Source organism: Leguminivora glycinivorella, chromosome 16 (assembly GCF_023078275.1).
Source record: "Leguminivora glycinivorella isolate SPB_JAAS2020 chromosome 16, LegGlyc_1.1, whole genome shotgun sequence".
NCBI lineage: Eukaryota > Metazoa > Arthropoda > Insecta > Lepidoptera > Tortricidae > Leguminivora > Leguminivora glycinivorella.
Window position 1 is genome coordinate 9637840 of NC_062986.1, and position 25581 is coordinate 9663420.

At 36.5% G+C, this 25581-nt stretch overlaps 2 protein-coding genes across 22 annotated transcripts in view; one reads left to right on the forward strand and one right to left on the reverse strand.

Annotated features, from left to right (window-relative positions):
- Positions 1-15231, forward strand: LOC125234355. 10 transcript variants are annotated; one of them, XM_048140535.1, is made up of 15 exons: positions 1-195; positions 497-668; positions 1158-1238; positions 5479-5547; positions 5839-5916; positions 6222-6290; positions 6560-6637; positions 6812-6883; positions 10515-10595; positions 12656-12724; positions 12996-13073; positions 13378-13446; positions 13721-13798; positions 13968-14039; positions 14582-15231. In XM_048140535.1, exons 1-15 carry the CDS (start codon positions 125-127, stop codon positions 15005-15007), a joined length of 1563 nt encoding a protein of 520 aa, XP_047996492.1. In that variant the 5' UTR covers positions 1-124; the 3' UTR covers positions 15008-15231. The 10 variants fall into 10 exon arrangements, with proteins under 10 accessions (XP_047996492.1, XP_047996494.1, XP_047996493.1 ...); XM_048140537.1 differs by lacking the exon at positions 12656-12724; XM_048140536.1 differs by lacking the exon at positions 5479-5547.
- A 7307-nt stretch (positions 15232-22538) lies between these two features.
- The window catches only part of LOC125234352 (potassium/sodium hyperpolarization-activated cyclic nucleotide-gated channel 2), a 445496-nt gene continuing 442453 nt past the window's right edge, over positions 22539-25581 (reverse strand). For all 12 annotated transcript variants that reach the window (XM_048140533.1, XM_048140520.1, XM_048140521.1 and 9 more), the window contains one exon: positions 22539-25111. In XM_048140533.1, coding sequence (XP_047996490.1) covers positions 24486-25111 — 626 coding nt within the window. In that variant the 3' untranslated portion in view covers positions 22539-24485. The remainder of the gene's footprint in view (positions 25112-25581) is intronic.

Below are 25581 nucleotides of genomic sequence, written 5' to 3' on the forward strand. Positions count from 1 at the left end.
TGAGTTCAGACGGTATATGTCCTGTCAAAAAGTCGTGGAAAAATGTAAATAATTGAATTATCTTTATATTTTGCGTGATACCTGAATATAATTGAAGTCAAATGTAAATAATTACGGTGAAAATATGCCAGTGTGTAGTGTAAAACACTGCGGCATAAGAAAAACACCAAATCAGCCATTTTTGACCTTACACAGGTACGCTATGATTTACATTAAAAATATTGATTATTGTTAATGTTGCTGGAAAATTGAAGGATGTATTACATTATAATTAGTAACGTTGTTATGTGCAGCTATAAGTTTTGAAGGGATGTGACTTATTTTACTATATTTTTAGGCTTAAATAATGTTTACACTTCAGCTCGGGTTGTACGTTTTTTATCGACTTTGATATCGATTTTTTATGATTGCTTATTACCATTTTCTTATTTCATCATGCTACTCCGCTTAAAACCAAAAAAATATCTTAAATTAATTATTAAAACGTATTTTAAAGGTTACCAAGAAATGGCCTTAAAAAGAAAAAGTGGCTGGATGCTATCGGAATGGAAAATATAAGGCCAAATGTAAAGGATATTTTTATTTGTTCGCTGCATTTTGATGAACAATGTTTCAACAAAACTTTGGATGTGACTCGACTACGAGATGATGCTGTGCCATTAAAATTTGTAAGGGACTATCCACGCACAGGCGACGTATATCCTAAGACGCCGAACGGACGCCCGGGTGTAATTTAAACAGAGTCGCACCATAAGGGTTCCTTTTGTACCTTTTTGGTACAGAACCCTAAAAACCCAAGCGACGCGTCGTCCTTCCTATGCATAATGTACTAAGGAGACGTTTTTTACAATACCGTCTGTTTCGCGTCTTAGGACATACGTCACCTGTATGTGGATCAAGGCTAAGAGTAAGTTAAAACTGTATATTTTCTGCTTATGTTGCAGTCTATGTCATTTAAATTACTAATGTATTTTAGTAATCTGTATGAAATTTAAAAACTTATGTTTTTTATGTCTTGTCATGGCGTAAAAAACATATTTGCCCAATTTAAATGATAATGTTAGCAGTAACAGCTTTTTATTTAAGCAAACTTTATTTAAAGAAACTCTTTTATATAATTATTATTAATTATAATATAATGTTAAATTATTTTGCAGCAACATGCCAGCCAATATAGAACTGCCGTATTAAAAGAGGATCAGTTGGAAACAATTCCTATTTTAGCCGGATCTAACTTGGTAAATGCCCTTAATTTTATATTTTTTTGCTAATACTATGCATTTTGTTAAATTGCAATTTATTAAAACAATCATGTAAGCTATCACTTCACTTCACAATTTTATGTACGTCCCTCTAAACATTGTCAATACCAGTGCATATACTGCTCCTGCTGCTGTTGCCGGGACTTCAGGAATTGCAACTTTTATAGTAAGTCATTTTTCATATTCATCCATATCCACACCACCTTTTTAAAAATTCCCCAGGAAGGATTTAAGTGACTTACATGTTTATTCTGTATATTGTTGGCCTTCACGTTTCACAAACCTTCACGTTTTTTTAATTGTATATTATTCATAAAGTTTTTTTTGACATGCCCTTTTTTAGGGTTACCTTAAAAGGAAAAACCGGCCAAGTGTGTCGGGCCACGCTGAGTGTAGGGTTCAGTAGTTTTCCGTATTTTTCTTAAAAACCTATAACCTATCAAGTTCAAAACAATTTTCCTAGAAAGTCTTTATAAAGTTCTACTTTTGTGATTTTTTTCATATTTTTTAAACATATGGTTCAAAAGTTAGGGGGGGGGGACACACTTTTTTACTTTAGGAGCGATTATTTCCGAAAATATTAATATTATCAAAAAACGATTGTAGTAAACTCTTATTCATTTTTAAATACCTATCCAACAATATATCACAGTTGGTGTTGGAATGAAAAAAAAAAAATCTGTCCCCACTTTACATGTGGGGGGGATACCCTAACAAAACATTTTTTTCCACTTTTTATTTTACCACTTTGTCGGCGTGATTGAAATGAAATGAAATATTTATTTTACAATGCGCTTATGAACGTCAAATAAAGCTACGCCGGCTCTAACCCTACGCCTCAGCCTCGAGAAGATTTCAGTCCCCCCTCAGTTTCAATAAACCACTATGGGACCGGCAAGAAACTCGGCGGGCCACTTCTTTTCAAAACATTACATCTTATAATTAACATGCATTAAAAAACAAGATATAATTTAATAAGCAAAAGTATTCATCAAAAAAAAAAATATTAACAGACTAGGTACCTACTCTATGGAAATTAATTTCAATAAATTATACAAAGTACAAAGCTACTATGATTAATAAAATAAGAGATGTTAGAGATGTATATAGGTAGAGTCAGGGCCGGATTAAGGGTAGAGCGAGTGGAGCGGCCGCTCTAGGCGCCGAATGGTAAGAGGGCGCCAAAATCATCATTGCGTGGGCACACAAATAGCCCAGTATGGCGAGAGGAGCCGGAAATTAATTTTTCCCCTCACTAGCTCGGAAACACGTGTTTTGTCCTTTAATACCAGCGGGTAAAAACGCATTTTATCCACTAGTGGGTAAAGTAATTTGACCTTGAATAAAGTCAAATTAACTGCTTTAAAATTGATAAAAGTAGGTGAATCTAGTAATAAAGATGATTTACCACCTGTGGAACTACTGGAAGCAGTGATAAACGCATTTTTAGCGTTGTAGTTTCCTCGCTATAGTGAGGGGAAAAGTTTTGTGTTACACTCGGGTGCAAATGTATTTTACTTCTCGTGTGTTAAAAAACTCGCAAGTTCAGGATTCTATTCTCGAACCACTCGCTTCGCTCGTGGTTCAACTATAGAATCCTTTCACTTGCTCGTTTTTCAATTCCACACTCGGCGTTAAAATACAACTTTGCCCCCTTGTATAACAAATAACTATTATTCAGCTATTGAAAATCTAGATTTGTGATTGTGATTCAGATTATCTGAAAAGTACAACATTCATCATCCATGTACAACATTCATAAGGTGCATGGGAGCTGTTACTAGGGCGCCGTGAAAGATGTTTCTAGCTCTAGACGAACCATATTGTTGCGAGGCCGAACGACAAAGTCAAAGTTACGGCGCTATCCAAACAGTATTTATCCACAATCCAAAGCAGAATTCCTCTTAAGATAATCAATAAGAATAGCTACTCGCCCAGCGGTGAGCTATTAATATCGCCATGTCTCTTTTATTTGCACGGGAGTGCTTATCTTTTGTTCGTTTTTATAGCCGATAGCTCATAGCTTACTAGCTCGCGGTGGGACCAGTGCCTAAAGTCAAAGGCGCAAAACGTCTCAGAGAGGCACAATTTTGTATGAGTCAAAGGAGCGTAAGCGTGATGATGAACGAACTTCTAAGCACTAGGAAACCGAAGGGCACATAATGGCAAACCACCGATGCCCATTATAGCATCCCGACGCTGATGAATGAGTTACTGTGGCCTAATTAACTCTTCGTGTAATAAAACTAAAACTGATGACGAAATAAAAGGCCTAGAAGTCGAGAACGCCAGCACCCTGTGAAATCAAAATACCCCAAAATATGCCAAAGTTCTGCAATTAGAGTCGAACTTCTCAATGTCTGTCCAAGTTGGCCATTGCTTTTCTCTCCCATGCCTTGCCGTGGCCCTAAACTGAAGCTCAAATCCGACTGTTATCAGTTCTTGGTCCGCCAGAGCTTGGTCTTTGGCCTCTTTTGTTTCATCACAGTAATTTGTTCTTGTCCTAATGAACTCCTTAATGAACACGCCGCGCAGGAAAGCTTTAACCTCGCGCACGTTTGGCCTACGAAAGACAGGGGCTTATATATGACCCCCCCTTCCCCCTTAAATAATAGGAAAAAATTTCGCGCTCGCTTCGCTCGCGTTAACTATTTTTATCTAATACGAATACATGTGATATATTTTACTTAAATACTTAGTCAAATGGTTGTGAGGTGTCAGACGGACACAAGGAATCTATAAGGATGGAGTTTTGGCTTCAGATTAGGACCCCAAAAAAATTTAAACAAGGGGGCGCCAAAACTATATCTCGCTCTACCCTGATCGAGTGCGCGGGCCGGCGCTGAGTGTAGGGTTCAGTAGTTTTCCGTATTTTTCTTAAAAACCTATAACCTATCAAGTTCAAAACAATTTTCCTAGAAAGTCTTTATAAAGTTCTACTTTTGTGATGTTTTCCTATTTTTTAAACATATGGTTCAAAAGTTAGGGGGGGGGGGGGATACACTTTTTTACTTTAGGAGCGATTATTTCCGAAAATATTAATATTATCAAAAAACGATTGTAGTAAACTCTTATTCATTTTTAAATACCTATCCAACAATATATCACACGTTGGTGTTGGAATGAAAAAAAAAATCAGTCCCCACTTTACATGTCCCCACATGTAAAGGGGGATACCCTAACAAAACATTTTTTTCCACTTTATTTTACCACTTTGTCGGCGTGATTGAAATGAAATGAAATATTTATTTTACAATGCGCTTATGAACGTCAAATAAAGCTACGCCGGCTCTAACCCTACGCCTCAGCCTCGAGAAGATTTCAGTCCCCCCTCAGTTTCAATAAACCACTATGGGACCGGCAAGAAACTCGGCGGGCCACTTCTTTTCAAAACATTACATCTTATAATTAACATGCATTAAAAAACAAGATACAATTTAATAAGCAAAAGTATTCATCAAAAAAAAAATATTAACAGACTAGGTACCTACTCTATGGAAATTAATTTCAATAAATTATACAAAGTACAAAGCTACTATGATTAATAAAATAAGAGATGTTAGAGTTGTATATAGGTAGAGTCTCTAACTGTCAAAGTACATCTAAAAAAAGGAAAAATATACATGACGACGAAAAAAAAAACGAACTGATACAAATAAAAGATAACTAAAATAACTTTAGAGTTGTAGTAGATTGATATACATATTGGTACCAAATTTCAGCTTTCTAGTGCTAACAGTCACTGAGATTATCCGCGGACGGACGGACGGACAGACAGACATGGCGAAACTATTTTAAGGGTTTCTAGTTGACTACGGAACTCTAAAAACGGAACCCTTATATATCTGTCTATAACATCCAATTGTCTTCAAAATTACTGGACCAATTGAATTAAAATTTGCTACACATATGTATGTTGATGACCCAAGTAAGAATGTAAAGTGCAGTAAATAAACTAATAAAATCTCAGATCTCAAACATATAGGTATATTTTTAATTTAGGAAACCAATTTAACTTCGAAACTGTCGGGTCTAAAATAAAAATATAGAAAAATGTTCTTTACTTATACATTACAGGATAACCTATAAGAAATCTATATTTAATTAACATACGAAATGTTCAAAAATTGTGTAATGTATGGACCCCTTAGGGCGCGAGTCCAACTCGCTCTTGCCAGGTTTTTTTTTATTTATACAAATTTAACCTTTTTTACAGCTTTGCAAGAAAACCACGACTACAGTTACAACTCCTGCTCCTAGAACTTTAAATGTTGGAATTCCAGTAGTAAGATTTTTACTTTTTTTAAGTTAGATTTTTACACAATTGTTAGCCTTAGCCAATATTTTTTTGAATTATATCAAAAATATTTGTTTCTACAGCAGTAGCGTCAAAACTACCGTGCTATATATATATATATATATATATATACATATGGTCATATGGTTACCGTTTGAGATGGTTTGCTTTCTAGACTCAGTGACATAACCACATTTCCTACCTTATTAACAAATTTTCACAAAAGAGAATTTTATATATTTGCATGATTTTTAAACTGGTCTCTTGTTTTAATTGCAGCATCCTGTAAAGCCTGGCACTGCATTGAATCCTGCATCTGCTCCTGTTTCCGGAACTTCAGGAATTGCTACGTCAGCAGTAAGTAATTTATTTACCATTTACAGTGATAGCTCGATTAATTATCGTACAAGTTAAAATATTTTCTATGAAAATAATTTAATTTGTTCTTAGGGGTATATTTTTAATTTAGGAAACCATTAGCTTCGAAACTGTGGTGTCTATAATAAAAATATAGAAAAATGTTCTTTACTTGTATATTACAGGACAACCTATAAGAAATCTATATTTAACATACGAAATGTTCAAAAATTGTGTAATGTATGGACCCCAACTCGCTCTTGCCAGGTATTTTTTTATTTATACTAATTTTACCTTTTTTACAGCCTTGCAAGAAAACCACGACTACAGTTACAACTCATGCTCCTGGAACTTTAAATGTTGGAATTCCAGTAGTAAGATTATACTTTTTTTTAGTTACATTTTTACACAATTGTTAGCCAATATTTTGTTGAATTATATCAAAAATATTTGTTTCTACAGCGTAGCGTCAAAACTACCGTGCTATATATATATAAATATGGTCATATGGTTACTGTTTGAGATGGTTTGCTTTTTAGACTCAGTGACATAACCACATTTCCTACCTTGTTAACAAACTTTCACAAAAGAGAATCTTATATATTTACATGATTCTTAAACTGGTCTCTTGTTTTAATTGTAGCATCCTGTAAAGCCTGGTACTGCATTGAATCCTGCATCTGCTCCTGTTTCCGGAACTTCAGGAATTGCAACGCCAGCAGTAAGTAATTTATTTACCATTTACAGTGATAATTAACGTTTCGAAAGACTGGCAATTTTGAGACAATTATTTCAGTAAGTAAAGTACCAGTTATTCTCGCGACTTTGCGTAAAATTAATAGGTATTTCAGTTAGTCACATTCTGGTTTTTAAACACAACTTTTTTTATACACAGCTCCCCCTGACGACGGCCGTCGCATATACTGCCCCTTCTGTTCCTGGTACTTCAAGAGTGGATAATCTACCGGTACGTACCTTATTCCTTATTACCATTGTAGGACCCTGCAAGGATTTGGATTATTCTTTCTAGTTACCACCAAGTTGCGACCAAAGCGATCCAGTTTGTGTAATATTTAGAGTTCAATAGTAATAAAAATAGTGTAAATAGTATTTTATAACTAAAATATAAGTAGACTTATATTGACCGGGATATAGACCGTGATTACCTTTATAGTAAGGCGGCGGAATTGAAAAAAGTCGTCTAGTTTTAAAGTTGATGTGACTGGAGAGTATACTACTGACAAGTGGTATCGTTGTGATCGGTAGACTTTACTGAGTACGAAATAATGACTTGTCACATTCTCAGACTGTGGGGGGGTTAACTACGACGTCACAAAGATCGCGGTCCCGGGATTCAATTTTTTGCCAATTTGTCTAGAACCCCTTATCCAATTTTGAAAAATGAGGTGTCGATTGAAAGCGTATAACATGCTGATTAAGATTTGTTATAAGTGAAAAGCATAGGTTTGTTAGTTATTTTTTAATTAACAATAATGCAAAAAATACTTTTTTTTTTTACTCTCTTTTTTTATTTTTGTGACTCAAAAAGGCAATGAAAACGGCCACTTAGCTAAAAAATATGTTATATAAATCATTTAGCTACATTATTAAGCTATCGGTTGCTTTTAAAATTTCTACGATCGGATAATAAATAAGCAAACTACAAGCACATACCTGTAAGCGGGGAGTACCGCTTGACACGCGTTCCCATACATTCGGCGTCTACCAAATTACACCTCGCGCAAAATTCGTTTCAAGCAGATATACCTCTAATCTTATTCATCGTAACCTATCAATATTGGTATCATTTGAAAGTACAATTAAAGTCCTTTAAGAAACAATATCAACCATTTTCTTAAAATCAATAATCGCCAGTCTACGGTGGTTACAAAGAAAAAAAGCGGGGATTCAATTTGACTGGTTCCCTAGGTTTGATACCCTAGACGAGTTTAAAAGGGGAGGTAAAGGTGACAAATATGGGTTGTTCTCTGGCCTGAAAGCTACACAGAGGGCCAGGGGAAGAAAAACTAGGGTTTAAGTTTAGTTTTAAGTTATTTTTTCTTTTATTTGTTGATTTTATTGTGTTTAATTTTTTTGTAATTTCATCAAGAATACACGCTGGTTTCTTTTTGTGAAAATGCCCTTTTTTATGAGAAAATCGATGAATTTCATGGCATTTTCCGATAGAGACTAAAATTAACTTTCAAATAAGGCCTCATAGTCATACTTTTACTTATATAATATTAAGGGTAATAGCCCCGGCGGAGTAGTGCAAGCGGGACAGCAGTGTAGCAATCCATAGACCTGACTTCACTGGTTCCTCAGTGCCACACATAGTGTTACGAGGTGCCCTGCGCGCCCTGCTCTCTAATATGTGGGTCAATGATTTTTTTGACACTGAGTGTATTTGCAGGAGCTGCATGTACTTAACAAGTGTACCCCAACAACTATTTCATATTTATAACGCATTATTAATAATAAATATGCTCTTAATGTTATCTTGACTTCTGTCGAATAATTATGTTCTGAGAAAAGTGGCTAAAAGTAATGATTATAATTACTAAAACATTAAAGGTAACTTCATTTTAGTGATTTAATGTGTATAACGACCGAAGTCTAATCGTTTTGATTTTAAGATTACTTTTTAATACCTACTGGGTCAAAAAACCGCACCTCTAAGTCGTTTGAGTTCAAACGGTATTACCCTTAATATTATATAAGTAAAAGTATGTATATGTGGCCTTATTTGAAAGTTAATTTTAGTCTCTATCGGAAAATGCCATGAAATTCATCACATTTCTCATAAAAAAGTGAATTTTCAGCAAAAGAAACCAACGTGTATCCTTGATAAAATTACAAAAAAAATTAAACAATAAAATCAACAAATAAAAGAAAAAATAACTTAAAACTAAACTTAAACCCTAGTTTTTTCTCCCCTGACCCTCTGTGTAGCTTTTAGGCCAGAGAATAACCCATATGTCACCTTTACCTCCCCTTTTAAACTCGTCTAGGGTATCAAACCTAGGAAACCAGCCAAATTCCATACCCACTTTTTTCCTTTGTAACCACCGCAGACTGGCGATTATTGATTTTAAGAAAATGATTGACATTGTTTCTTAAAGTACTTTAATTGTACTTTCAAATGATATCAATATTGATAGATTACAATGAATAAGATTAGAGGTATATCTGCTTGAAACGAATTTTGCGCGAGGTGTAATTTGGTAGACGCCGAATGTATGGGAACGCGCGTCAAGCGGTACTCCCCGCCTACAGGTATGTGCTTGTAGTTTGCTTATTTATTATCCGATCGTAGAAATTTAAAAATCAACAGATAGCTTAATAATGTAGTTAAATGATTCATATAACATATTTTTTAGCTAAGTGGTTGTTTTCATTGCTTTTTTGAGTCCAAAAATCAAAAAAGAGAGTAAAAAAAAGTATTTTTTGCATTATTGTTAATTAAAAAATAACTAACAAATCTATACTTTTCACTTATAAGAAATCTTAATCAGCATGTTATACGCTTTCAATCGACACCTCATTTTTCAAAATTGGATAAGGGGTTCTAGACAAATTGGCAAAAAATTGAAACCCGGGACCGCGATCTTTGTGACGTCGTAGTTAACCCCCCCACAGTCTGAGAATGTGACAAGTCATTATTTCGTACTCAGTAAAGTCTACCGATCACAACGATACCACTTGTCAGCAGTATACTCTCCAGTCACATCAACTTTTTCCGAGACCCTCTCGCCGCTCTACTATTATGATTTTTGTCGAGCTCCCGATATTTCGACGCAGTTGCATGCATCATGATCACGGAAAAACTGACGAAGGCGGGTGGATGTTAAAGTTGTATAGACAGCGCGCGATCTACCCTCCTTCGCGCGCGTCGGCTGCGTTCACTTTCAGCGTTACCACTGGTCGCGTTCACACTCGATGGTCTGTCCAAACACACTACACTCACAGTGTCACTACGTTTGTTCAATTCTGACTTCACCGGTTTTTTACACAAACAAATCACTGGATTCCATACATTAGATAGTTTGAAGCCATCCTCACGATTGAAATTTTTATATTTGTGAATCTCAATGGCTTCTCTTACCAATCTCGGTTTTTTCCGTGATCATGATGCATGCAACTGCGTCGAAATATCGGGAGCTCGACAAAAATCAAAAAGGTAATCACGGTCTATATCCCGGTCAATATAAGTCTAATGAAAATAACCGTGAATCATTCAAAACTCTTAAAATATAAGTAGCTAATTAATTCGCCCGGTCGTCCGTTCGGCGTGTTAGGACATACGTCGCCGTCGTCGCCTGTATGTGGATGTGGATCAAGGCTAAGAGTAAGTTAAAACTGTATATTTTAGGCTTATGTTGCGGTCTATGTCATTTAAATTACTAATGTATTTTAGTAATCTGTATGAAATTTAAAAACTTATGTTTTTTATGTCTTGTCATGGCGTAAAAAACATATTTGCCCAATTTAAATGATAATGTTAGCAGTAACAGCTTTTTATTTAAGCAAACTTTATTTAAAGAAACTGTTTTATATAATTATTATAAATTATAATATAATGTTAAATTATTTTGCAGCAACATGCCAGCCAACATAGAACTGCCGTATTAAAAGAGGATCAGTTGGAAACAATTCCTATTTTAGCCGGATCTAACTTGGTAAATGCCCTTAATTTTATATTTTTTTGCTAATACTATGCATTTTGTTAAATTGCAATTTATTAAAACAATCATGTAAGTTATCACCTCACTTCACAATTTTATGTACGTCCCTCTAAACATTGTCAATACCAGTGCATATACTGCTCCTGCTGCTGTTGCCGGGACTTCAGGAATTGCAACTTTTATAGTAAGTCATTTTTAACCCCCGACGCAAAAACGAAGGGGTGTTATAAGTTTGACGTGTCTGTCTGTCTGTCCGTCCGTCTGTCTGTCTGTCTGTTTGTCTGTCTGTGTGTGTGTCTGTCTGTGGCATCGTAGCTCCCGAACGGATGAACCGATTTAGATTTAGTTTTTTTTGTCTGAAAGCTGAGTTAGTCGGGAGTGTTCTTAGCCATGTTTCATGAAAATCGGTCCACTATGTCGCGGTCGGGGGTTTTTTCAAAATTTTAATTTTGTGGTTAGGTTATTCATATTCATCCATATCCACACCACCTTTTTAAAAATTCCCCAGGAAGGATTTAAGTGACTTACATGTTTATTCTGTATATTGTTGGCCTTCACGTTTCACAAACCTTCACGTTTTTTTAATTGTATATTATTCATAAAGTTTTTTTTGACATGCCCTTTTTTAGGGTTACCTTAAAAGGAAAAACAGGCCAAGTGTGTGTCGGGCCACGCTGAGTGTAGGGTTCAGTAGTTTTCCGTATTTTTCTTAAAAAACTATAACCTATCAAGTTCAAAACAATTTTCCTAGAAAGTCTTTATAAAGTTCTACTTTTGTGATTTTTTTCATATTTTTTAAACATATGGTTCAAAAGTAGGGGGGGGGGGACACTTTTTTACTTTAGGAGCGATTATTTCCGAAAATATTAATATTATCAAAAAACGATTGTAGTAAACTCTTATTCATTTTTAAATACCTATCCAACAATATATCACACGTTGGTGTTGGAATGAAAAAAAAAAAATCAGTCCCCACTTTACATGTGGGGGGATACCCTAACAAAACATTTTTTTCCACTTTTTATTTTACCACTTTGTCGGCGTGATTGAAATGAAATGAAATATTTATTTTACAATGCGCTTATGAACGTCAAATAAAGCTACGCCGGCTCTAACCCTACGCCTCAGCCTCGAGAAGATTTCAGTCCCCCCTCAGTTTCAATAAACCACTATGGGACCGGCAAGAAACTCGGCGGGCCACTTCTTTTCAAAACATTACATCTTATAATTAACATGCATTAAAAAACAAGATACAATTTAATAAGCAAAAGTATTCATCTTTTATTTGTAAATATTTTTATGTAAAAAAAATATTAACAGACTAGGTACCTACTCTATGGAAATTAATTTCAATAAATTATACAAAGTACAAAGCTACTATGATTAATAAAATAAGAGATGTTAGAGATGTATAGAGTCTCTAACTGTCAAAGTACATCTAAAAAAAGAAAAATTATACATGACGACGAAAAAAAAACGAACTGATACAAATAAAAGATAACTAAAATAACTTTAGAGTTGTAGTAGATTGATATACATATTGGTACCAAATTTCAGCTTTCTAGTGCTAACGGTCACTGAGATTATCCGCGGACGGACGGACGGACAGACAGACATGGCGAAACTATAAGGGTTTCTAGTTGACTACGGAACTCTAAAAACGGAACCCTTATATATCTGTCTATAACATCCAATTGTCTTCAAAATTACTGGACCAATTGAATTAAAATTTGCTACACAAACACATATGTATGTTGATGACCCAAGTAAGAATGTAAAGTGCAGTAAATAAACTAATAAAGTCTCAGATCTCAAATATATAGGTATATTTTTAATTTAGGAAACCAATTTAACTTCGAAACTGTCGGGTCTAAAATAAAAATATAGAAAAATGTTTTTTACTTATACATTACAGGACAACCTATAATAAATCTATATTTAATTAACATACGAAATGTTCAAAAATTGTGTAATGTATGGACCCCTTAGGGCGCGAGTCCAACTCGCTCTTGCCAGGTTTTTTTTTATTTATACAAATTTAACCTTTTTTACAGCTTTGCAAGAAAACCACGACTACAGTTACAACTCCTGCTCCTAGAACTTTAAATGTTGGAATTCCAGTAGTAAGATTTTCACTTTTTTTAAGTTAGATTTTTACACAATTGTTAGCCAATATTTTGTTGAATTATATCAAAAATATTTGTTTCTACAGCAGTAGCGTCAAAACTACCGTGCTATATATATATAAATATGGTCATATGGTTACCGTTTGAGATGGTTTGCTTTTTAGACTCAGTGACATAACCACATTTCCTACCTTATTAACAAATTTTCACAAAAGAGAATTTTATATATTTGCATGATTTTTAAACTGGTCTCTTGTTTTAATTGTAGCATCCTGTAAAGCCTGGCACTGCATTGAATCCTGCATCTGCTCCTGTTTCCGGAACTTCAGGAATTGCTACGTCAGCAGTAAGTAATTTATTTACCATTTACAGTGATAGCTCGATTAATTATCGTACAAGTTAAAATATTTTCTATGAAAATAATTTAATTTGTTCTTAGGGGTATATTTTTAATTTAGGAAACCATTAGCTTCGAAACTGTGGTGTCTAAAATAAAAATATAGAAAAATGTTCTTTACTTATATATTACAGGACAACCTATAAGAAATCTATATTTAACATATGGAATGTTTAAAAATTGTTTAATGTATGGACCCCAACTCGCTCTTGCCAGGTATTTTTTATTTATACTAATTTTACCTTTTTTACAGCCTTGCAAGAAAACCACGACTACAGTTACAACTCCTGCTCCTGGAACTTTAAATGTTGGAATTCCAGTAGTAAGATTATACTTTTTTTTAGTTAGATTTTTACACAATTGTTAGCCAATATTTTGTTGAATTATATCAAAAATATTTGTTTCTACAGCGTAGCGTCAAAACTACCGTGCTATATATATATATATATAATATGGTCATATGGTTACTGTTTGAGATGGTTTGCTTTTTAGACTCAGTGACATAACCACATTTCCTACCTTGTTAACAAACTTTCACAAAAGAGAATCTTATATATTTACATGATTCTTAAACTGGTCTCTTGTTTTAATTGTAGCATCCTGTAAAGCCTGGTACTGCATTGAATCCTGCATCTGCTCCTGTTTCCGGAACTTCAGGAATTGCAACGCCAGCAGTAAGTAATTTATTTACCATTCACAGTGATAATTAACGTTTCGAAAGACTGGCAATTTTGAGACAATTATTTCAGTAAGTACCAGTTATTCTCGCGACTTTGCGTAAAATTAATAGGTATTTCAGTTAGTCACATTCTGGTTTTTAAACACAACTTTTTTTATACACAGCTCCCCCTGACGACGGCCGTCGCATATACTGCCCCTTCTGTTCCTGGTACTTCAAGAGTGGATAATCTACCGGTACGTACCTTATTCCTTATTACCATTGTAGGACCCTGCAAGGATTTGGATTATTCTTTCTAGTTACCACCAAGTTGCGACCAAAGCGATCCAGTTTGTGTAATATTTAGAGTTCAATAGTAATAAAAATAGTGTAAATAGTATTTTATAACTAAAATATAAGTAGCTAATTAATTTAATGTTTTAATATAATTGACTAATTACTGTCTGTAATAATTTTTAGTTAAGGTTTTTTACATGTATTTTATAATATACCTAAATTAACACTTGCTCTGCGTGTGCTATCAAAATCATTTGCTGGCTGATCTTAGGCTGGCTATCACTATTTAGCGTGTCAAGCCTATGTTTGTATAATTCGATCAGCTTCTAGGTATCGATCGCCACGTTAATAATATTATTGACTAATTGAAAATTTGAAAAACATTCGGATGCCTACAGCGCCCCAGCACTGGCACTTATCGGCAAATTATTCAAAATTATCTTTTAACTTTGTGATAGCTTAGGAATACGAATCATATTGTTTTAATTTTTTTTTATTTCAGGTCCAAACACAGAAAATAAAAAAGTTGGAAGATACATGTGATTTCTTGAGGAAGAAAGTAAGAAGATTAAATGAAATGGTGCGGCGGCAAAGGAAAAAAATTGCAGAGTTCCAATATATTATAAAAGACCTCCAGGAAAGGAATGTAGTCAACAACGAGAACTCTATAGTTTTAGAAGCATGCGCGGGTCCCAAAGACTTTTTAAAGAGGCACATTTTGAAAAGTGAAGGCTCGCCTTCGGAAAAACAATATTCTGAGGAAACTAGAAAATTTGCCCTAACGCTGCACTCCTTTTCGCCGAAGGCCTACAACTTTGTGCGGCGAACGTTTAATACATGCTTGCCTCACCCAAGGACTTTATTTAGGTGGTACCAAAAAATAAATGCGGAACCCGGCCTTTGTGTGGAAGCGTTTGCGGCTCCATAACAAAGTTCGGGCTAGCGAAACACTAATAAATCATGTGTTCGCTAATTTTCGATGAAATATCAATAAGGAAATCTTTATGTAGAGATCCCCCCAAAAAAAAAAAGTATTGCGGGCGAGTTACTATAGGGACAGAATGTGACAATGACTCATTGGAGGTGGCGAATCAATGCCTCGTATTTTTAGTAAATAACATCAATGGAAGTTGGAAACTTCCAATTGCATACTTTTTTAGGGTTCCGTACCTCAAAGAGGAAAAACGGAACCCTTATAGGATCACTCGCGTGTCTGTCTGTCCCTCTGTCACAGCCGATTTCTCCGAAACTACTAGACCGATTTACTTGAAATTTGGCACACGTATGTAAACAAGTGGCCCAAAGACGGACATGTAATATAATTAAATTAAATTAAACGAAATTTAATCATAGGGGCCACTTTTGGGGGGTAAAATTGACAATTAAAAATAAAAGTTATTAGAACTATATTGTGTTACATATCAAATGAAAGAGCATTTTATAAGCATCTCAAATATATTTTTTTTATAGTTTTTATTTTGGTAATTTAGAAGTAATTTAAGAAAATAAGCAAAAAATTACCATTCCCCCCCCCTTATCTCCGAAACTACTTAGCGGAAAATTTTCAAAAAAATACACGAGATAGCCCTCTACCTGTAGATTAGAGGAAAACCTATTAGAAATCTACAGTCAAGCGTAAGTCGGACTTAAGAGAAAAAAACTCAAATTGAGATTTTTCACTCACTGCCGCTGCAAGTACTTACTAAATGTTTTGAAATTTTGTGAGCGCCATGGACAGGTAGAAAGAAATTCATTTCTGTTTAGAAATTGTTAAAAATTTTAAGCATTTGCCAAAATGACTTAAGTTCCTACTAAAAAAGAGGCGCTTACGACTGTTTAGAACTGCACTGACCATAATATTGCCCTAATAGATCCAAAAAATGGTGTATATATACGAAAACAAAAAAATTGTGCCACCGACAACCAAAATCTAAAGTCTATTTGCTCTATCTCTTATAGTTTCCAAAATATACGCAAAATCTTTAAAGTACAAATCTAGTGTAGTCAGGCGCTCATGACCTTTTTGTATGGAAATGTCGAAATCCGACTCGCACTTTACCGATTTTCATAGAAAGTTGTGTTTTATTATAGTTTTGAAGGAGGTTTCTTGTTTTTAACCACCAACGCAAAAATATTATAATAATAATAGGTTTGACGCTTGACATGTCTGTCTGGCATCATAGCTCCCGAACGAATCAATCGATTTTGATTTAGTTTTTAATGTTTAAGGTGAATTCGTCGAGAGTTTTTTTTTGTACCACGTAGGTGGCAAACATGCATACGGTCCGCCTGATGGAAAGCGGTGACTGTTACATATGGACGCCTGCCACTCAAGGAGTGGCACATGTGCGTTGCCGACTCGACTCATTAGAAACTTGTACAAACCTGTACTTAGAAGGGGCCTGGGTGCCGACGACTGAAGGAAGGAGGGGGAAGGAAGGAAGGAGTACCGCACCCTCGTTGAGCTCTGGCTGCCTTACTCACCGGCAGGAACACAACAATGAGTAAAGTCTAGTGCTACTTGATTGCGGTCTTTTGTAAAGCGGAGGTATTAGACTCTGCTCTACCTTAGAGTATATTTAATTTAGTATTAGAGTTATCAGTCAAGAAATTTAAATGCAGCGCCATCTATTATTAGTTTCGACAACTTTTCATGTGACTTTCCATGCCTAAAGGTTCGCACAAGTCTCAAGTCGCGTAAATTACTTAGTAAATTTTGCCGAGAGACGGCGCTAAATACAATAATACTCATTAGAGTACCTATACTTCTAGTCAAAGACATATATAACTCCGTATAGACAGATAAAGTCTAAGAATAAAACGTACTTACCTCAGTACCACACAGAAGAAGGGCTCAGCTAGATGGCGCTAATAGTAATATTAACACGCTTTTATTAGGTCGTCGTGTATGTAACTATGTAATGGAATCTACGGAGGCTAATTTAACCATCTTCCAAGGATCGTAGCGTAATGATAATTGGCAGCTGTATGTAGTTCTGATGACAGTACAATAATATGGTACTGTTGAACTGATCTGATGATGGAGCCGGAAGATATGAACTGGAACTACATGATGGAACATCGTATCATAGCTGTTTTTGGGTTTCTTAGAAAAGTCTTGTAATGAACTTTGACTACGATTAGGTTTCAAGGTCTGATGATGGAGCCGGAAGATATGAACTGGAACTACATGATGAAACATCGTATCATAGCAGTTTTTGGGTTTCTTAGAAAAGTCTTGAAATGAACTTTGACTACGATAAGGTTTCAAGGTCTGATGATGAAGCCGGAAGATATGAACTGGAACTACATGATGTAACATCGTATCATAGCTGTTTTTGCGTTTCTTAGAAAAGTTTTGTAATGAACTTTGACTACGATTAGGTTTCAAGGTCTGATGATGGAGCCGGAAGATATGAACTGGAACTACATGATAGAACATCGTATCATAGTAGTTTTTGGGTTTCTTAGAAAAGTCTTGTAATGAACTTTGACTACGATTAGGTTTCAAGGTCTGATGATGGAGCCGGAAGATATGAACTGGAACTACTAAAAAGATCAAAGTAGTATTTAAAATAAGTTGGGATAGGGTTTTCTTGAGACCCTTAAGAGCAAATAAAGGGGGGCTCAGGGGCGATCGAAGCCCCCCACAAAAAAGACAGATCAACGTAGTATTTAAAATAAGTTGGGTTATTAGTTTCGACAACTTTTCATGTGACTTTCCATGCCTAAAGGTTCGCACAAGTCTCAAGTCGCGTAAATTACTTAGTAAATTTTGCCGAGAGACGGCGCTAAATACAATAATACTCATTAGAGTACCTATACTTCTAGTCAAAGACATATATAACTCCGTATAGACAGATAAAGTCTAAGAATAAAACGTACTTACCTCAGTACCACACAGAAGAAGGGCTCAGCTAGATGGCGCTAATAGTAATATTAACACGCTTTTATTAGGTCGTCGTGTATGTAACTATGTAATGGAATCTACGGAGGCTAATTTAACCATCTTCCAAGGATCGTAGCGTAATGATAATTGGCAGCTGTATGTAGTTCTGATGACAGTACAATAATATGGTACTGTTGAACTGATCTGATGATGGAGCCGGAAGATATGAACTGGAACTACATGATGGAACATCGTATCATAGCTGTTTTTGGGTTTCTTAGAAAAGTCTTGTAATGAACTTTGACTACGATTAGGTTTCAAGGTCTGATGATGGAGCCGGAAGATATGAACTGGAACTACATGATGAAACATCGTATCATAGCAGTTTTTGGGTTTCTTAGAAAAGTCTTGAAATGAACTTTGACTACGATAAGGTTTCAAGGTCTGATGATGAAGCCGGAAGATATGAACTGGAACTACATGATGTAACATCGTATCATAGCTGTTTTTGCGTTTCTTAGAAAAGTTTTGTAATGAACTTTGACTACGATTAGGTTTCAAGGTCTGATGATGGAGCCGGAAGATATGAACTGGAACTACATGATAGAACATCGTATCATAGTAGTTTTTGGGTTTCTTAGAAAAGTCTTGTAATGAACTTTGACTACGATTAGGTTTCAAGGTCTGATGATGGAGCCGGAAGATATGAACTGGAACTACTAAAAAGATCAAAGTAGTATTTAAAATAAGTTGGGATAGGGTTTTCTTGAGACCCTTAAGAGCAAATAAAGGGGGGCTCAGGGGCGATCGAAGCCCCCCACAAAAAAGACAGATCAACGTAGTATTTAAAATAAGTTGGGTTAGGGTTTTCTTGTGACCGTTTAGAGTAAATAAAGGGGGGGGCTCGGGGGGCGAAGCCCCCGCATAAAAGAAAGATCAACGTAGTATTTAAAATAAGTTGGGATAGGGTTTTCTTGAGACCCTTAAGAGCATATAAAGGAGGGCTCGGGGGGCGAAGCCCCCCGCATAAAAGAAAGATCAACATAGTAGAGAATGCCTTAAAGCATAAGTCCGCCTTTTGTACTGCAAGATTTTCTTTTATCACTGCTTCCAGTAGTTCCACAGGTGGTAAATGATCTTTATTACTAGATTCACCTACTTTTATCAATTTTAAAGCACTAGTGGATAAAATGCGTTTTTACCCGCTGGTATTAAAGGACAAAACACGTGTTTCCGAGCTAGTGAGGGGAAAAATTCAATGTTGGCACCCGTTCTACACTTATGACAATTTTTTTATTTCCTAATTAGAAAAATATTTTTGTGCATTTTTTATGTGAATATTGCCTAACTCTTTGTAATTTCAATCTTCTGTCTATTTATTCTCTAAGTATTATTGTTGTATGAATATTATTTTTTTAAATCAAATCTTGACGTGTAAAATGGCGTTGAATGAATAAATGAATATGAGTATGAGTAGTATGATTATTTTAACCATTGAAAGTTTGTACGGAACCCTCGGTGGGCGAGTCCGACTCGCCCTTGGCCGGTTTTTTTATTACATCTTTGAGCGCAGAGCAAAAATGCCAATTAGTAAAAATGTGAGGAAGTGGGGATCAATATTGTGAGTGTAACATGCGATGGCCCTGCAGCAAATTTTGCAATGTTACAAGAGCTCGGTTGCCATTTTACTAAAGGCCAAACTGATACCACGTTTACGTACAGCAAAAGCACACTTCATGCATTTTTCAATCTATGCCATATGATAAAATTGATTCGAAACACATTCGGGGACTTAAGAGTGTTACAAGATGTTCATGGCCGAAATAACACAGGATTGCATTAATTTTTTCACAATGTTTACTTCTCGTTGTACGGTCACGTGGCGTTGTCGTCGCGCACGGTCCCAATTCGATGGTTGTCAAAACGCTTGCCCGGCTATTATTCATTCAATATTCGACCATATTTGTATGTGCTGAACGTCTATTTTGTCAAATTGTTCAGGTAAATTTGAAACGTTAACCGCTTAGATAACAGTGGGTTTTTGGTTTTTTAATAGATGGCGCTAAAAATTTGTTCTATTATCTGTAAACATCGATTTAAATTGTTTCTAATGTTTTTTGCAACATTTTTTATTATTATATGTCAAGAAAATTAGATCTTAACATGTAAATTAAAAAATTGGCCTTGTTTCAAATTTATTAAATTTAGATCTATGCCAAATGGGACTATGAATGACATCTAGTATCTTCTTAGTAGTTTGTGGCGCAGTCACACACTCGTTCTCGATCCAAACCGCTCGCGCTCGCCGATCCTATACTGAACTAAATGAGCAAAGACCGATTCTCAGAGCACGGAAAGATTCAGTTCATTTCGGTCATTGATGGGATTTTATTCCTAACAGTTCATAGTTCGTGAACGACACAAGCCTACTGTTGTCCTCAAGGACGCTGTACGGCCTTTGATACCTAGTTTGTGTACTTAGCATAGTGCCGACTGGAAATAAACGCTTAAGTCTGCCACACGCCGTCTTTCACTACGCTCTCGCGCACGCCCCACCCCTCTACGGATTTTCATCCCTTACAGAAGTAAATTTTAGAACTTACTTCAATTAAAATATTAATAAAGAATTAATAGGAATTATGTGAAATGAGCCGAGAATGTTGCAAAGTTTATCGATTCATCGATAAATCCTAATTACAGTAAAATCTTGTGGGCAGCACTAAAACCGCCATGTTTAGCGGCCGGATCACACTGGCACGCGTTTTTGGTTGACGTTTCACTTCCATAGGTTTCCCATTTCAGTGCACTTCACTACAGTGGCTGAAGTACTTTGGCTATTCCCCTCTAGATGGCGCTATATGCTAAGACGTTATTCTTCCGTATTTTCATTAATTTAAATAACATATTCAAGTCAAACTCAAGTAAAGTGCTATTTAGTATATTATATATATAAATTAGCACCATATGTACTGTGAATTAATTTTAAAAGACATTAACGAACAATGTGCTATTAAGCTATTATAACGCCATCTTTCGTCAACTAATTGCATACAGATTTTTTTTTAGTTGATGAGTTCACATACTTCATATTTTCATATTTTTTTCCAGAGACTGATTGAATTGAACAAGATGGAAAAGGTAGTTCATGGGTAGTTCAATGAAAAACGTACACAGTTTTCTTCATTCTTTAATGCATTTTTTCTCTAATTTTCTTGACAGCGATGAGCACTTTTGGTGAAAATAGTTAGGTACCAGAAATCAGTAGATATACGTACGTATAATAATATGTGGGTATTAAAATAACAGTTTGGATTTAAAATAATTATGTATAACTTCTCTTTTATATAGTAAGGTAGCTCAACTTCACAATAAAAATAGATCTCTTCTATAAAATTTATAATCATTTACAAAAGCAGTAATAATGCCAGTTAAAACAACAGTTAAATGCTCTGGGAATTAAAACGCAATATTTATACTCTTTTTTAGTTTTAAATTGACAGATATTCACTCTGCTAAGACCAATTGTATAAATATCTTACGAGTACAAAGTAGGTATCTATTGGTGTTAGTCGCCAAAATGAGACCTAGGCTGCGTTCTACAAGTAAGCTACTGCGCATTGGTTCGTCATTCATTATCTATATTTTGGCTAAAAAGTCAACATTTGCAAAACCGTCTTTACAAATTGTCATGACACTATTAAGAATAGTCAACGACATTACTTTCCGAAGCGCGCCCTCCAGCGTTCGGCTCGATACACCCGCTCCTACGATATGTTGCATTTGTATAGGTACTAATTATTGGGACTTAAACATATCATTAACTTAGAAGCGGCCACACTAAGTTGCGTCTAGGAAGCTTAATGAAAACACTACGTAAATATAATGCTAAAGTGATCGTTGTCGGCAAAGAAACAGCGTCCGAGCTCTAAGCATTTCTTCGAGTTTCTCAATAAAAGGGGCTTCGCGTTTTTTCATATCCAGTCCCTTTACTACCACTAGGAACTGTAGTGTTGTTAGAGTTGTCTAAAGTGTAAAGAATATATTTTTATTTTATTGGTGCAAACATGACAACGGCGAAAGCACCCACAAAGCCCTTTTACTGCAATTTTCAGATTACCTAATATCATAGGCAAATAAATAAAAAAGACTGATAATCTCAATATAAAATCAGGTGCCTAAGACAGCAGATGGTACCACTGCGCAACGCCATCTATACAACTCTCTGAGAGATTACGGTATATGAGTTCTGATTTCATTCATTTCTGTTGCTATGAACATTTTGCAAGTGGCGCGTTCTACATCAGCAGTTCTCGAAAAGTTTGTACAAAAATTAAGGGAAAAGTTAAATTTGTTTTTATTAATTCCTATTTTGTTACCAAGATTTTGTTGATAAATTGAGATTTTATTAAGTTTTATTTCGTCATTAGGGTTCTCTAATATCTATATTTTCTTAATTATCCTGTATATATCTTACGAAAGTCGAATTATATTACAAATTGTTGGTAACAAAATAGGATCAATTAAAATTTGCTGACGTGGCATTTTACAAAGTTGACGGGAATTGCTGACATCATTTACATGACACCTGACTGTAAAGTCTTAATATTTACTTATCTTTGTACTATCACTCAAGTTGTTTAAAAAAGTCTACTTAATTGAACTACGCAACTGGTGCCGTTGGGCCTACGGAGCCGGCGGCTGGGAGGCGCAGCAGCCTTCGCTGCTCTACGAATATCACAAAACGTAGTTCAATCGAATTTGTTATCGCTCCGGCCTACTTACTTCTACGAAATGATCTCTATCGATAATAAATTATTTACCCTAGAAGTAAAAACAAGTTGTGAAGTGCGAAGGCATTGCGCCGGCGACGGCCGCGGCGCGTCGACAACTTCGGGCCTGCTCTTGAAAGCCACTGTTGCAAGGCCCATTTACATGGTGCTTGAAGTCATATGCGATTTTAGTTACATTGCGGACTGTTGACGTCACAAGTAATTCCACGATATAATTGAACTTGCATTCGTGTTCTCGCGCCGTGTAAATGGGCCCTTAACTATTGTGTCGTGTTGGGAGATTCCCCCCGGTTTTTCTAGACGACATGTTAGGATGAAAGTTGCCCCAAAATGTACGTTTGTAGGTACCTATCAAGTAAATGTTTTTAGGTTGGTTGCTGATATTGATACCTGTGGCTGATACGGCTACATACTGTTCTTACTTACTTATGCTAATAGTACCTATAGTTCTGGTCATTGCTGTTAGTGAACAGTGAAGTGTTTGAACTTTTTATTTGCCATAATTTTAATAAATAAGTAGTGCGATACGCTACAATAAATAGTCCTTATAAATATTTATACAAAAACCGCGACCGCGGTCAATCACAATGAGTTTCTTTGTGCACAATCATTGTATCAATGCTACATTAACAATGCGTATTATTGAAAAATGATACCAAAAAGTGGCGATATCTAAGTGCAGTACAGCCAATTCCAAGATCGTTGTTATTAGTCATGGTGGCTTATGGTTTTTGAAGCGATTAATACCCATGGTGCTGTTACGCAAGCGGTCATACTGCGTGACGCACAAATTAAAGGTTGTCGATTACAAAAAGGTGCCTTTAATGTGTCCTTCCTGGCTATTCAAGTTCAGGCCCGAAGCGCCGCGATCGCACCGAATAATTGACTGGGCCGCCGCTCGGCGCTCCCCACCCACCCTCCGGTCCTCCCTCAAAACAAACCGCGCTAAAGGCGAATCCTCGATAATACAATATTTACATAAAGAAAGGATTTCGAAAATATCCGAAGCGCTACTGATTCACCTCTAATTAGGAAACCGAGAGAATTGTCTTGCGCTAATTATATCGATTATCGGTAGATATGACTACTTATAATTAAAATGAAGAAAGCAAAGTGTGTGCTATTGGAATCGCGCGTGGAGCTCCGAAGCTTCCGAAGCCGCGCGGAACTTCCGTGGCGCTCCGGTCGCTTCACGAGCTATTTATATATTTTTAAACAACTTCAAATACTATAATCATCTCCGAATCGTGAACAACATGAACGTTTATACACTTTGAACGTTCGCTTTCCACCGTATATTCGGCATCCGTCAACAATAGAGGTCTATTTCATACGTCAACAAAGCATAAAATAGTGATATCTTTACATCTCAGTCTAGTCTATATAATTATTTTCTCTTTTAATGGCAAGGTATCTCTATAAAGATTCAATAGTATCATTCTTCAATATATAACAGGTATATCTATACAATCGGAATACGTCGCGTATTAGCCGATTCCTCACAGCGTCAATGATATAAAATTTAACCTAAATTATAACACAGGAGAATTAAGTATAAGATCACAAAATGAGATTCAGCGGGCGGCGTCTCGCGGACGCGCCCGGCGAAGTCGCAGCTATAATACTCGTGTCTACGCTACAACTAGCGAGTGTCGGCTCGCACTAAGCCTAGTATTGCTATCGGTCGGCGCTCGGCGGCCCCGGGGCCCCTAGCAGACGGTGCGGCGTCAGGGCGCTATGCCGGCGTCGGACTTGTGGAAGGCGGCGGAGGCGGACGTGAGCTGCGGCTGCTGCGTGGAGCTGAAGTCGTGCTCGGACTTGGGCCGCGGCAGCGCCGCCGCCACGCCCAGCCCGGGCAGCGCCACGCCCGCCATGCGGCACGACGCCGCCTGCAGCGGCTGCAGCGCCAGCCCCAGCGAGCGCTCCGACAGCCGCGCCACGCTGTCGTCCGACAGGCTGACGTGCTCGGCCTCGGCTGCCAGCGCGTTCACCACGGCGTTGATCGTGTTCCCTTCCGACGTGGTGTCGTCCTCGCGGTGCGCCACGAGGTTGGGGTTCTTGCCTATCTTGTTGAGTCGCTCGGCGGCCACGCTCTCCATGGTGCGCCGCATGAGCGGGTACTGGTCGAGGACTGCGTTGAAGTGGTCTACGGACAGCGAGAACAGGTTGCAGTATGTCTCCGCGCGGACGGACGCCACTCGCCGCGCGTTGGTCAGCAAGCAGATCTCTCCGAAGTATGACCCGTCGGAGAGGCTCGTTGCTACTTCGCCGTTCGCCATTACTATATCTACGATTCCTTCTTGTATGAAATACATCTTGTTTCCGATTGTTCCTTCTTTTATGATGATATCGCCTGAAATAGAAGAAACAAATAGGTTTAATACATATCACACATTTTTTTGCAGGTAAAACTCTATGGAGTTTAGGTAGGTACTGTTACGTTATCTATGGTTCTAGTTTATGGTACAATTCGTATTTTGAATCAGTCGAATAAATAATGGCTTGACAATCATTGTCTTATTATTTTATATAAATATTCATAGTGATTAAACATGGTGTCAGAAGTATAAATACTATAGATAGACATAACAATGGGTGAGTCGAGCAAAGATACTATTATTCCTACTATTCCCCAATCCCCACCCCGTCCACAATACTCACAGCGGCATGCCTTCCTCCGACCCCTGGAATTTACGGAATCCATGGAGGAGAATTGGAAACTATGGGTCCAAAAATTTAAAATATATCTTCTTGCCGAGGACCTGGAAACAGTTTCCGACGATCGTAAGGTCGCATTATTACTCCACAACATGGGTGATAAAG

Bases quoted from the DNA above. Each gene is read 5' to 3' on its own strand.
- LOC125234355 (XM_048140535.1), top strand. From the start codon at position 125: ATGCCAGTGTGTAGTGTAAAACACTGCGGCATAAGAAAAACACCAAAT. The intron at 10,596-12,655 runs GTAAATGCCCTT...CCTTTTTTACAG, and splicing joins TTTTAGCCGGATCTAACTTG to CTTTGCAAGAAAACCACGAC. The intron at 14,040-14,581 runs GTACGTACCTTA...TTTTTATTTCAG, and splicing joins CAAGAGTGGATAATCTACCG to GTCCAAACACAGAAAATAAA.